Below are 13,480 nucleotides of genomic sequence, written 5' to 3' on the forward strand. Positions count from 1 at the left end.
GCCCAGGGTAGGGGAGGGAATGACAGGCAGGGATGTAGAGCATGGCGTTTGCAACGCCAGGGTTGTGGGTTCGTTTCCCACGGGGGGCCAATATGAAAAAATATATATATAATAATGTATGCACTCACTAACTGTAAGTCGCTCTGGATAAGAGTGTCTGCTAAATGACGTGAAGTGTCGGCGGCGTGTGTTTGATATGGGCGGAGGGGAACACTATGGAAACAGCGCCGGACCCCCAAGCATTGGGTATTGTTCTGTGTGAGTTTATAGCAAAGCCTGCGGATATATGGTAGCTTTAATGTAATCCCTATAAAATCCTGTTCACGCTGCTACTCCCTCTCTATCACGCCCAGTGAGCACGTTAAATGGTTAACCGTGGCGCTGAGAGAGAGGTGTAAACCACAAAAAGACCGGGCTAAGTGTTGGGAGCGTGAGAGCTGTGCTTCCACGTGTGTGGTTAGCTTAACCTCCTCCACTGAGCCCTGCGACACAATGGGCAGGGAGACCTGCTCTCTCCCCTCTGCCCCTCTCGCTCTCTCTCTTTCACACTGCTCCCGGCCTCTTTCCCCCTCTCAACCCTGGACTACATTCAGACATAGCGAGAGTGAGATGGCATATAATGGCACCGGAGAAGAAGGCTGCCGTTTTACAGCCCTCTAACCAATTGTACTAGTATGTGTGTTTTTCCGCGTTATTTGTAATTTATTTTGTACATAATGTTTCTGCCATCGTCTCTTATAACCAAAAAGAGCTTCTGGATATCAGGACAGCGATTACTCACCTCGTATTGGACGAAGATTTTTTCTTCAATGAGGCGGCCGCGAAGGATATCCTACAGACACCCGACAAGGTCCAAATCCCCGTCATTCGCATGAGGAAGAGACGGAGATATCGTGGACGTAGGTCGGGTGCCTTGTAAGGATCCGACGGCGAGTGAGTAAACTGCCGCTCCCATCAATCCTATTAGCCAATCTTCAATCATTTGAGAATAAATTGGATGACTTAAGATTACGGTTTTCCTACCAACGGAACATTAAAAACTGTAATATCTTATGTTTCACCGAGTCGTGGCTGAACGACGACATGGACAACATACAGCTAGCGGGCTATACGCTACATCGGCAGGATAGAACGGCTGACTCCGGTAAGACAAGGGGGGCGGTCTGTGTATATTTGTAAACAACAGCTGGTGCACAAAATAAAATACTAAGGAAGTCTCGAGGTTTTGCTCGCCTGAGGTAGAGTATCTTATGATAAGCTGTAGACCACACTATTTACCAAGAGAGTTTTCATCTATATTTTTCATAGTTGTCTATTTACCACCACAAACCAATGCTGGCATTAAGATTGCACTGAATGAGCTGTATAAGGCCATAAGTCAACAGGAAAACGCTCATCCAGAGGCAGCGCTCCTAGTGGCCGAGGACTTTAATGCAGGGAAACTTAAATCAGTTCTACCTAATTTCTACCAGCATGTGAAATGTGCAACCAGAGGGAAAAAACTCTAGACCACCTTTACTCCACACACAGAGACGCATACAAAGCTCTCCCTCGCCCTCCATTTGGCAAATCTGACCATAACTCTATCCTCCTGATTCCTGCTTATAAGCAAAAACTAAAGCAGGAAGCACCAGTGACTCGGTTAATAAAAAAGTGGTCAGATGAAACAGATGCTAAGCTACAGGACTGTTTTGCTAGCACAGACTGGAACATGTTCCGGGATTCTTCAGATAGCATTGAGGAGTACACCACATCAGTCACTGGCTTCATCAATAAGTGCATCGATGATGTCGTCCCCACAGTGACCGTATGTACATTCCCCAACCAGAAGCCATGGATTACAGGAAACATCCGCACTGAGCTAAAGGGTAGAGCTGCCGCTTTCCAAGGAGCAGGACTCTAACCCGGACGCTTATAAGAAATCCCGCTATGCCCTCCGACGAACGATCAAACAGGCAAAGAGTCAATACAGGACTAAGATTGAATCGTACTACACCGGATGTGGCAGGGCTTGAAAACTATTACAGACTACAAAGGGAAGCACAGCCGCGAGCTGCCCAGTGACACAAGACTTCCAGACGAGCTAAACCACTTCTATGCTCGCTTCGAGGCAAGCAACACTGAAGCATGCATGAGAGCACCAGCTGTTCCGGATGACTATGTGATCACGCTCTCCGTAGCCGATGTGAGTAAGACTTTTAAGCAGGTCAACATTCACAAGGCCGCAGGGCCAGACGGATTACCAGGACGTGTACTCCGAGCATGTGCTGACCAACTGGCAAGTGTCTTCACTGACATTTTCAACATGTCCCTGACCGAGTCTGTAATACCAACATGTTTCAAGCAGACCACCATAGTCCCCGTGCCCAAGGACTCTAAGATAACCTCCCTAAATGACTACCGACCTGTAGCACTGATATCTGTAGCCATGAAGTGCTTTGAAAGGCTGATCATGGCTCACATCAACACCATTATCCCAGAAACCCTAGACCCACTCCAATTTGCATACCGCCCCAACAGATCCACATATGATGCAATCTCTATTGCACTCCACACTGCCCTTTCCCACCTGGACAAGAGGAACACCTACGTGAGAATGCTATTCATTGACTACAGCTCAGCATTCAACACCATAGTGCCCTCAAAGCTCATCACTAAGCTAAGGATCCTGGGACTAAACACCTCCCTCTGCAACTGGATTCTGGACTTCCTGATGGGCCGCCCCCAGGTGGTAAGGGTAGGTAACAACACATCTGCCACACTGATCCTCAACACGGGGGCCCCTCAGGGGTGCGTGCTCAGTCCCCTCCTGTACTCCCTGTTCACCCATGACTGCATGGCCAGGCACGACTCCAACACCATCATTAAGTTTGCCGACGACACAACAGTGGTAGGCCTGATCACCGACAACGACGAGACAGCCTATAGGGAGGAGGTCAGAGACCTGGCCGTGTGGTGCCAGGATAACAACCTCTCTCTCAACGTGACCAAGACAAAGGAGATGATCGTGGACTACAGGAAAAAAAAGAGGACTGAGCACGCCCCCATTCTCATCGACGGGGCTGTACTGGAACAGGTTGAGAGCTTCAAGTTCCTTGGTGTCCACATCACCAACAAACTATCATGGTCCAAACACACCAAGACAGTCGTGAAGAGAGCACGACAAAGCCTATTCCCCCTCAGGAGACTGAAAAGATTTGGTATGGGTCCTCAGATTCTACAGCTGCAAAATTCTACAGCTGCACCATCGAGAGCATCCTGACTGGTTGCATCACCGCCTGGTATGCCAACTGCTTGGCCTCCGACCGCAAGGCACTACAGAGGGTAGTGCGTACGGCCCAGTACATCACTGGGGCCAAGCTTCCTGCCATCCAGGACCTCTATACCAGGCGGTGTCAGAGGAAGGCCCTCAAAATTGTCAAAGTCTCCATCCACCCTAGTCATAGACTGTTCTCTCTGCTACCGCATGGCAAGCGGTACCAGAGTGCCAAGTCTAGTTCCAAAAGACTTCTCAACAGCTTCTACCCCCAAGCCATAAGACTCCTGAACAGCTAATCATGGCTACCCTGACTATTTGCACTGCACCCCCCACCCCATCTTTTTACGCTGCTGCTACTCTGTTAATTATTTATGCATAGTCACTTTAACCCACATGTACATATTACTTCAACTACCTCAACTAGCCGGTGCACCCACACATTGACTCTGCACCGGTACCCCCCTGTATATATAGCCTCCCTACTGTTATTTTATTTTACTTTGCTCTTTTTTTCTCAACACTTTTTGTTTTATTCTACTTTTTTATTAAAAATAAATGCACTGTTGGTTAAGGGCTGTAAGTAAGCATTTCACTGTAATGTCTGCACCTGTTGTATTCAGCGCATGTGGCCAATAAAATTTGATTTGATTTGAGAGCGAGAGAGAGAGAGAGCGAGAGGGAGAGAGAGCAAGAGAGAGAGCGAGAGAGAGGGAGAGAGTGAGAGCAAGAGAGCGGGAGGGAGAGAGAGGGAGAGAGTGAGAGCGGGAGGGAGAGGGAGAGGGTGAGAGAGAGAGAGAGAGAGAGAGGGTGAAGGGGAGGGAGAGAAGAAAAAGGGGGAGGGAGTGAAAAAGACTCACAGAGTCTGAAGCCCTGGGTCTTGGGTGGCTGGTGCTGCTGCTGGTTCTCACTGTAGACGGTGGTGATGTCACCCTTCTCACAGCTGTTGTAGCAGTGGCCGCCGCTGCACACCCTCCGACACACCATGGGGGTGAAGACAATCTTGATGCGGTCCAGGTTGGACGTGAGGTTGGCCCCTGGAGCACAGCGACACACAGAGACCTGGGTGAGCAGGAGCAGCGCTGCACTGGAGAAGAGCTGCATTCTTAACGGGCCACAGACAGTCACAATCTCTGGCCCTGCTGCCTGGTTAGCCTGGGACGGAGCCAACACCACTCCCCCCCCAAAAAAATCTAATGTTCCATTTAGTGATGACAGAAATTCACTGTGTGAGTGTGTGTGTATGTGTCATACATATCATAGGGTATATGTGTTTATATTTGTTACAAAGCAGGGTAATAAAGAAATATAGAACAGAGGTATCAACTTAGGTGAAACTTTTTTTTCTTTTTCTGGTCATTACCTGCTGGCGCCACTACATTGTTGACTTGTCTGTTGTTGTGGCCATTGGTGATGGGTCTGTGGCCGTTACGACCATTCCCATTGTAATGTCCGTTCCCATTGGGCAGGGAGTTGGAGATGATGGAGCCAGTGGATGATGGGTATCGTTTGACTGTGCGAGACGTCCCAGTCCGCTGGGGAGACGAAGAGTCGGCTGGTCCTCGCCTCACTTGGGTCCTGGTAACGAGACAGACGACACCAGATCCTATAAACCTCTCTCTCAACACCAGTCACTAAACATACACCAACAACATACTGAACACCAGCATATAATCCATTTACACATGGTCAACATGTTAAACATAATATCGTACTGTATTTCTGAGAGTGTGAAAGACAAACATAGCATTATGTCTGTCTTAGGTCATAGCATTATGTCTGTCTTAGGTCATAGCATTATGTCTGTCTTAGGTCATAGCATTATGTCTGTCTTAGGTCATAGCATTATGTCTGTCTTAGGTCATATCATTATGTCTGTCTTAGGTCATAGCATTATGTCTGTCTTAGGTCATAGCATTATGTCTGTCTTAGGTCATATCATTATGTCTGTCTTAGGTCATAGCATTATATCTGTCTTAGGTCATAGCATTATGTCTGTCTTAGGTCATAGCATTATGTCTGTCTTAGGTCATAGCATTATGTCTGTCTTAGGTCATAGCATTATGTCTGTCTTAGGTCATAGCATTATGTCAGTCTTAGGTCATAGCATTATGTCAGTCTTAGGTCATAGCATTATGTCTGTCTTAGGTCATAGCATTATGTCTGTCTTAGGTCATAGCATTATGTCAGTCTTAGGTCATAGCATTATGTCTGTCTTAGGTCATATCATTATGTCTGTTTTAGGTCATAGCATTATATCTGTCTTAGGTCATAGCATTATATCTGTCTTAGGTCATAGCATTTTGTCTGTCTTAGGTCATAGCATTACTTAATTGATTTTATAGATGAGATTCCATATGTTTTTACATATTTTGCTTTAATTGAATCAAGAATATTATATCGTACTTAGGCGCTATAGTAATCCACTGACTCACATCTGTTGTAGGTCAGAGCAGCATGTGCATGGCTAATTAATAGAAGATTCTGTTTAGTATAAAAGGAATTTTGTCATATACGACCAGACCAAATCAAATGCTCACAGCACAAACAGCCAGAAGTGTGATCGCTTTGTTCTTCCACCAGATTTTTTATACTTCCTCCAACACTGTTTAACAGTCGGGCTGATGCCCACCACGCACTCACACACGCACGCACACGCACACACACACACACACGCACACACGAACACACACACACGTGCATCTGGATCCAAAGGGAAATCATGAGTGTTATTCACCCAATTCCTGGATGCACACCCTCCAACACACCATGGGAGTGAAGACAATCTTGACGTCCAGGTTGGACGTGAGGTTGGCCCCTGGAGCACAGCGACACACAGAGACCTGGGTGAGCAGGAGCAGCCCTGCACTGGAGAAGAGCTGCATTCTTAACGGGCCACAGACAGTCACAATCTCTGGCCCTGCTGCCTGGCTAGGCTGGGACGGAGCCAACACCACTTCCCCCCAAAATAATCAAATGTTCCATTCAGTGACGACAGAAATTCACTGTGTGTGTGTGTGTGTGTGTGTGTGTGTGTGAGAGAGTGTGTTCATGTGTGTGTGTGTGTCATACATATCATAGGGTATATGTGTTTATACTTTGTGGTATCAACTTAGGTGAAACCTAAACCTGCTGATTAAGAGAAAATAAAGCGTCCAGGAAATGGGTGAATAACACTCATGATTTCGCTTTGGATCCGGCTGCACGTGTGTGTTCGTGAGTGTGTGTGTGTGTGAGTGCGTGTGTGTGCGTGTGTGTGCGTGTGTGTGTGTGTGTGTGTGTGTGTGTGTGTGTGTGTGTGTGTGTGTGTGTGTGTGTGTGTGTGTGTGTGTGTGTGTGTGTGTGTGTGTGTGTGTGTGTGTGTGTGTGTGTGTGTGTGTGTGTGTGTGTGCGTGCGTGGTGGGCATCAGCCCGAGTGTTAAACAGTGTTGGAGGAAGTATAAAACATCTGGTGGAAGAACAAAGTGATCACACTTCTGGCTGTTTGTGCTGTGAGCATTTGATTTGGTCTAATTACAAACAGCAGCAGTGTGAGGGGGAGAAATTGAGCTCATGTGAGAGCTGTGGACCAGGCACATGCCTGCCCTTTCAGACCTCCTCTACCTGAGCTCTGTGAGCAGCATTACGCCACGGACGGGAATGACTTCAACCCCTAAAACATCTGCATCCCACTGGTCTGGTCTGCCACCGACCACACTGGTAAACAGACTACAAACAAGGCAGAGGGTAGACAGATCAAAGCCCTTAGTCAAGAGAACCAGCTCCTCAAAGCTGTACACCTGAAACGCTTCAAGCAATTTAAGGATTAAATGAAACCACAGATTTAGAATACCAATAACATTCATTTTTATTTATGGTTTTCAGACACAGTCAGGCACACACGAACACAGACATAAACTGTGAATATGAGTCACGTGACGTCGGGAATTTCCCTCCAATTCTCACCAAACAAACGGACTGATTGTTTGGTACAAACATTGCTTGCTAAAATAGTATCGCTAGTCCCATCAAACAAATGGCAGTCTGGTTACTTTTATCATTTATTTAGAAATGTTTAGCATTGTATGTACACGCCTCCTGGTAATTGGTTTCTCCCGTTTCATGGGGTGTTTTCATTGTTTATCAGAAACGCAAATGTTTATGCTTATCATGCCTTTGTTTTCATTAACAAGTTAAGTATCGGCCATTATAAAGTAAAGTGTGCAATAGGCCTATTATTGCTGTTAAAGTGTATTATAACTGTTCATTAACAATGTAATGTAAATGGTTTATGCCAGGTGAGGGTAGGTTCGTTTAGGATGTTGCTGATCCACACCATCTAAATTGGCTGCCGGGTCCTCTATCTTAAAAAATACACACACACCACCTCAGCTGCACTGAGCAGCTGTGATGAGTGTGATTAGAAGGAGTCAGGCGCAGGAGGGTAATTCACCGAATACAGAGTTTATTCCGTCGTACACAGTTGCGCTGGATAGCGACAACAAAATACAGGCACAGGGGAACAATCTACCCCGGCAATACAAGGTACGAGTAGCTCCGCCGAGCTACACTCAATTCACGTAAAACAATCACCCACAAGGACAAGGGGGCAGAGGGAACACTTATACACAGACTAATGAGGGGATATGAACCAGGTGTGTGTAATTGACAAGACAAGACAAATGTAATGATGATATATGGAGCGGCAGTGGCTAGTAAGCCGGTGACGACGAACACTGAAGCCTGCCCGAACAAGGAGGGGAGGCAGCCTCGGCGGAAGTCGTGACAGTACCCCACCCTTGACGTGCAGCTCCAGCAGCACGCCGACCCCGGCCTCGGGGACGGCCAGGAGGACACGGAGCAGGACGAGCCGGATGGCGACGGTGGAAATCCCGCAACAGGGAGGTATCGAGGATATCCCTCACCGGGACCCAGCACTGTTCCTCCGGACCGTACCCCTCCCACTCCACGAGGTACTGAAGGCCCACCACCCGACGCCTCGAATCCAGGATGGAACTGACAGAGTACGCCGGGGCCCCCTCAATGTCCAGAGGAGGTGGAGGGACCTCCCACACCTCAGACTCCTGGAGCGGACCAGCCACCACCGGCCTGAGGAGAGACACATGAAACGAGGGGTTAATACAGTAATCAGGGGGAAGTAATAACCTATAGGTGACCTCGTTGATTCTCCTCAGGACTTTGAACGGCCTCACAAACCAAGGGTTCAGCTTCCGGCAGGGCAAGCGGAGGGGCAGATTCAGGGTCGAGAGCCAGACCCGATCCCCCGGTACAAAGACCGGGGCCTCACTGCGGTGGCGGTCAGCGTTGGCCTTCTGACGATGGACGGCGCGTTGGAGGTGAACGTGGGCAGCGTCCCACGTCTCCTCCGCGCGCTGAAACCAGTCATCCACCGCAGGAGCCTCGGTCTGGCTCTGGTGCCACGGTGCCAGAACCGGTTGGTAACCTAAAACACATTGGCGTTAGGTTAGTAGAGGAGTGGCGGAGAGAGTTCTGGGCATATTCTGCCCATGGAAAGAACATCGACCACTCCCACGGCTGGTCCTGGCAGTAGGACCGCAGGAACCTACCCACATCCTAATTTACCTGTTCCACCTGCCCATTTGACTCGGGGTGGAACCCAGGGGTCAGGCTGACCGAGACCCCCAGACGTTTGGATGTGAACGCCTTCCAGACCTTGGATGTGAACTGGGGACCTCGGTCAGACACTATATCCTCTGGTACCCCGTAGTGCTGGAAGACGTGTGTAAACAGGGCCTCCACAGTTTGCAGAGCCGTGGGGAGACCGGGCAGAGGAAGGAGGCGGCAGGCCTTGGAAAAGCGGTCCACAGCGACCAGGATGGTGGTGTTACCTTGGGAGAGGGGAAGATCAGTCAGGAAATCAACACTTAGGTGAGACCATAGTCGTTGTGGAACTGGTAAAGGTTGTAACTTACCCGCTGGGAGGTGCCTAGGTGCCTTACTCTGGGCCCACACCGAGCAGGAGGAGACATACACCCTCACGTCCTTAGCCAAGGTAGGCCACCTGTACTTTACGGTCAGGCAGCGCACTGTACGATCGATACCTGGGTGACCATAGGAGGGTGACGTGTGTGCCCAGTAGACCAGATGATCACGGATAAGAGCAGGCACATACCGCAGCCCAGCTGGACACTGAGGTGGAGATGGATCTGTAAGTAATGCCTGCTCTAAATCCGCGTCCATCGCCCATACTACCGGTGCCACAATGCAGGAGGCCGGGACTATGGGGTGTTGTCTCTGGGCCTCTCCTCTGTGTCATACAGCCGTGACAATGCGTCTGCCTTCACGTTCTTCATACCCGGGATGTATGACAGTGTAAAATCGAACCGGGTGAAGAATAGGGCCCACCTGGCTTGGCGAGGATTCAGCCTCCTCGCTGCCCGATTGTACTCCAGGTTACGGTGGTCCGTCCAGATGAGGAAAGGGTGTTTCGCCCCTTCGAGCCAATGCCTCCACTCGGTCAAGGCTCGGACCACAGCCAACAGCTCCCGATCACCAACGTCGTAGTTCTGCTCCGCTGGGCTGAGCTTCTTAGAGAAGAAGGCACAGGGGCGGAGCTTGGGTGGCGTGCCCGAACGTTGAGACAGGACAGCGCCTATCCCTACCTCGGACGCATCCACCTCCACTACGAACGGTATTGATGGGTCGGGGTGGGCCTGTACCGGGGCTGAGGTGAACACACCCCGCAGTTTGCTGAAGGCCAGGTCAGCCTCAGCAGACCAGCGGAGCCGGGACGGCCCACCCTTCAACAGGGATGTAGTGGGAGCTGCAACCATGCCAAAGCCCCGGATAAACCACCGATAGTAGTTGGCGAAGCCAAGGAAGCGTTGCACCTCCTTAACCGTGGTTGGAGTCAGCCAATTACTCACGGCTGAAATGCGATCTCCCTCCATCTCCACACCTGAGGTGGTAATGCGGTATCCAAGGAAGGAGACGGACTACTGGAAAAATATACACTTCTCTGCCTTGGCATAAAGGTCATTTTTCAACAGTCAGGCCAGCACTTTGCGAACCAGGGACACATGCTCGGCGCGCGTAGCGGAATACACCAGAATGTCATCGATGTAGACCACTACACTGTGAACAAGCATGTCCAAAAACACCTCGTTCACAAAGGACTGGAAGACGGATGGAGCATTCATCAAACCGCAGGTTATCACCAGGTATTCATAATGCCCCGTGGTTGTGTTGAATGCTGTCTTCCACTCATCCCCCTCTCGGATATGCACCAGGTTGTACGCACTCCTGAGATCTAATTTGGTGAAGAAGCGTGCCCCATGCATTGACTCGATCACTGACGGAATGAGGGGGAGAGGATAACTAAATCTGATCGTCTTCTTTTTCAGTGGTCGATAATCAATGCACGGGCGCAGACCGCCGTCTTTCTTCTTCACAAAGAAGAAACTCGAGGAGGCGGGTGAAGTGGAGGGACGTATATACTCCTGGCGAGGGACTCAGTGACGTATGTTTCCATAGCCGCCGTTTCAGCCTGCGACAGGGGGTCCTGGGAGGTACAGCGTCTACCCAGAGGTTTATCGCGCAATCCCCCGCCCAATGAGGTGGTAACTTGGTAGCCTGCGTTTTTGAAAATGCGTTCACCAAATCGAGGTATTCGGGGGGAATGCGCACGGTGGAGGTACTGTCTGGACTTCCACCGTAGTTGCACCAACGGAAACACTTAGACACCTACCCTGACACTCGCGACCACCCAGTGAGAAACCTCTGCGGCCATGAGAAGGTGGGGTTGCAAAGTGCTAACCAAGGTATACCTAATAACACAGGGAAAGCAGGGGACTCAATAATTTAAAAAAAGTGATCTGCTCACAATAAGTCTCCTGGGTAATCATGGTGACTGGTGCAGTAACTTCCTGAACAAACCCGGACCCTAATGGTTGACTATCAAGTGCTCTGATGGGGAGTGGAATGGATAGGGGAACCAATGAAATGCCTAGACGGCGTGAGAATGCCCTGTCCATAAAGTTCCCAGCTGCGCCTGAATCGACTAGCGCCTTACACTGGGGAACTACCATGTGATCGGGAAAGTAGATAGGTAGGGTACAGTGTGCAGCAGAGGGCTCTGAACGGGTGTGGGTGTTCGATACCTGGGGTGATGCGAGAGTGCCCTGCCTGCCGCCTCCAGACCCAAAAGAGCATTGATGGCGTGTGGTGTACTGTCCCGTCGTGCCACCAAAGTGGCACTGTCACTGTCGTCCTCCACTCTCTCAGACGGCAGCTCCACCCAGCTCCATCAGCTCGGGATCCGAGTCGGCCGGGGTGGGAACGGGCAGATCCCTTCCAGGATGTCCTCTGGCTGCCAGCAGGTTGTCCAAACGGATGGCCATGTCCACCAGTTGCGTGAAGGACAACATGGTGTCCCGGAAGGCTAGCTCCCGTCGGACGTCCTCCCGCAGATGACACCGGAAATGCTCGATCAGGGCCCGCTCGTTCCACCTGGACCCCGCTGCAAGAGTCCGAAACTCCAAAGCGAAGTCCTGCGCGGTCCTCGTTCCCTGCCTCAGGTGGACCAGCTGCTCGCCCGCCTCTCGACCTTCGGGCGGGTGATCGAAGACAGCCCAAAAGAGGCGAGCAAACTTCCTGTAGTTCTCCAACACGGCTCCTCCTTCGTTCCAAACCGCGTTGGCCCACTCCAGGGATTTCCCCGAGAGGCAGGAAACGAGGACGGGCACCTTCTCCAGGCATGCGCTCCTCTCCCGCTGACTCCATAGTGGGTGGGTGATTTTGTGATGAGTGTGATTAGAAGGAGTCAGGCGCAGGAGGGTAAATCACTGAATACAGAGTTTATTCCGTCGTACACAGTTGCACTGGATAGCGACAACAAAATACAGGCACAGGGGAACACTCTACCCCGGCAATACAAGGTACGGGTAGCTCCAACAAGATACTGGCACAGGGGAACAATCTACCCCGGCAATACAAGTTACGAGTAGCTCCACCGAGCTACACTCAACTCACATAAAACAATCACCCACAAGGACAAGGGGGGCAGAGGGAACACTTATACACAGACTAATGAGGGGATATGAACCAGGTGTGTGTAATTGACAAGACAAGACAAATGGAATGATGATATATGGAGCGGCAGTGGCTAGTAAGCCGGTGACGACGAACGCCGAAGCCTGCCCGAACAAGGAGGTGAGGCAGCTTCTGCGGAAGTCGTGACAGCAGCTCAAGACTCAGCATGTTGCTATTCAGAGAGTCCAAACCACATTCCTGCTGCCAGTGTAACATGACCCTCAGTGAAAAGGAGAAATGGAGACAAACAGCATTTGATCCTTTAGAAAGACAACATGCACCTAGCTGACAGCTGTTGATCCAGTCATTCCTGACACCCCTAGAGACCCTCTCTGTAGGAAATGACATTGGGGAAACTAGATGTGCTTGTATCAGTCATCAATCAGCCGGGTGGTGGAGCAAGGGAGAGGTGCATGGCGGTGCGGTTGCCAGCCCAGCCCAGGTCATGATGGGTTTTTTCCATTCCTGAGTGTTTGACACCTGGCCTGCACGCAACCTGCCTCACCTCATTTCCTGGGCCAAGCCAGATGTTTTGCTCCCAATCGCAAACTATTTCCTCATAGCATGAGGTCAATGGGAGCTGCAAAAAAATTGTCAGTATAAAATTATATTAATAGGGAACCATTGCGCTCTCCTAAAAGCTTGGTTGGTGCGTAAAACCTGCGAATTCAGACAAACAAAAAGGTGTAATGGGTCCTCATTCGATATAAAATGATATATCATGCCATTTTAATTAAATCAGTATCTCCCATGATAGGGAGGGAGGGCCCCATTATCATCATGAAGACAATGAGGAATGAGACAATGAGGAATGATTGAATTAGTGGAAACAAATGTATTGAATTTCCTCTTGCCTTCCATAGTCCAATGTGTCTCATGTCGCCACTCACACACAGACATGTGTTCCTGAACTCTATGGAACAGGCTGGTAGTAATAAACCAGGCTGGTGTCTCTTAAGGCGTCAGCATGCTTCAGTTCGGCTGGCACCTAGCCGAAGTCGGCTAGCCGAACCGAACGAGTGGTCTTAAAAGACCTGCACTTGAAAAACGAGAAAAAAGCGGCAGTAGTACTGTTTGTCCATTTCGAGACGCCGTAGCCAGTATATACTTCCTCAAAACAGTCAGAATTAATCTAAAATAACTAAAGAAATCATAAATGTCATACATTTTTAC

At 49.8% G+C, this 13,480-nt stretch overlaps 1 protein-coding gene across 1 annotated transcript in view; it reads right to left on the reverse strand.

Moving 5' to 3' along the window:
* Nucleotides 1-13,480, reverse strand: part of LOC311146064 (latent-transforming growth factor beta-binding protein 2-like) — a 149,672-nt gene that overhangs the window by 82,007 nt on the left and 54,185 nt on the right. Inside the window, exons 4-5 of the mRNA XM_084182527.1 lie at nt 4,620-4,834; nt 4,117-4,293 (exon numbers count right to left, since the gene is read on the reverse strand). Of these exons, the coding sequence (XP_084038653.1) occupies nt 4,117-4,293; nt 4,620-4,834 (392 nt within the window). The remainder of the gene's footprint in view (nt 1-4,116; nt 4,294-4,619; nt 4,835-13,480) is intronic.

Source organism: Coregonus lavaretus (genome assembly GCF_964263955.1).
Source record: "Coregonus lavaretus genome assembly, chromosome: 18".
Lineage (NCBI taxonomy): Eukaryota > Metazoa > Chordata > Actinopteri > Salmoniformes > Salmonidae > Coregonus > Coregonus lavaretus.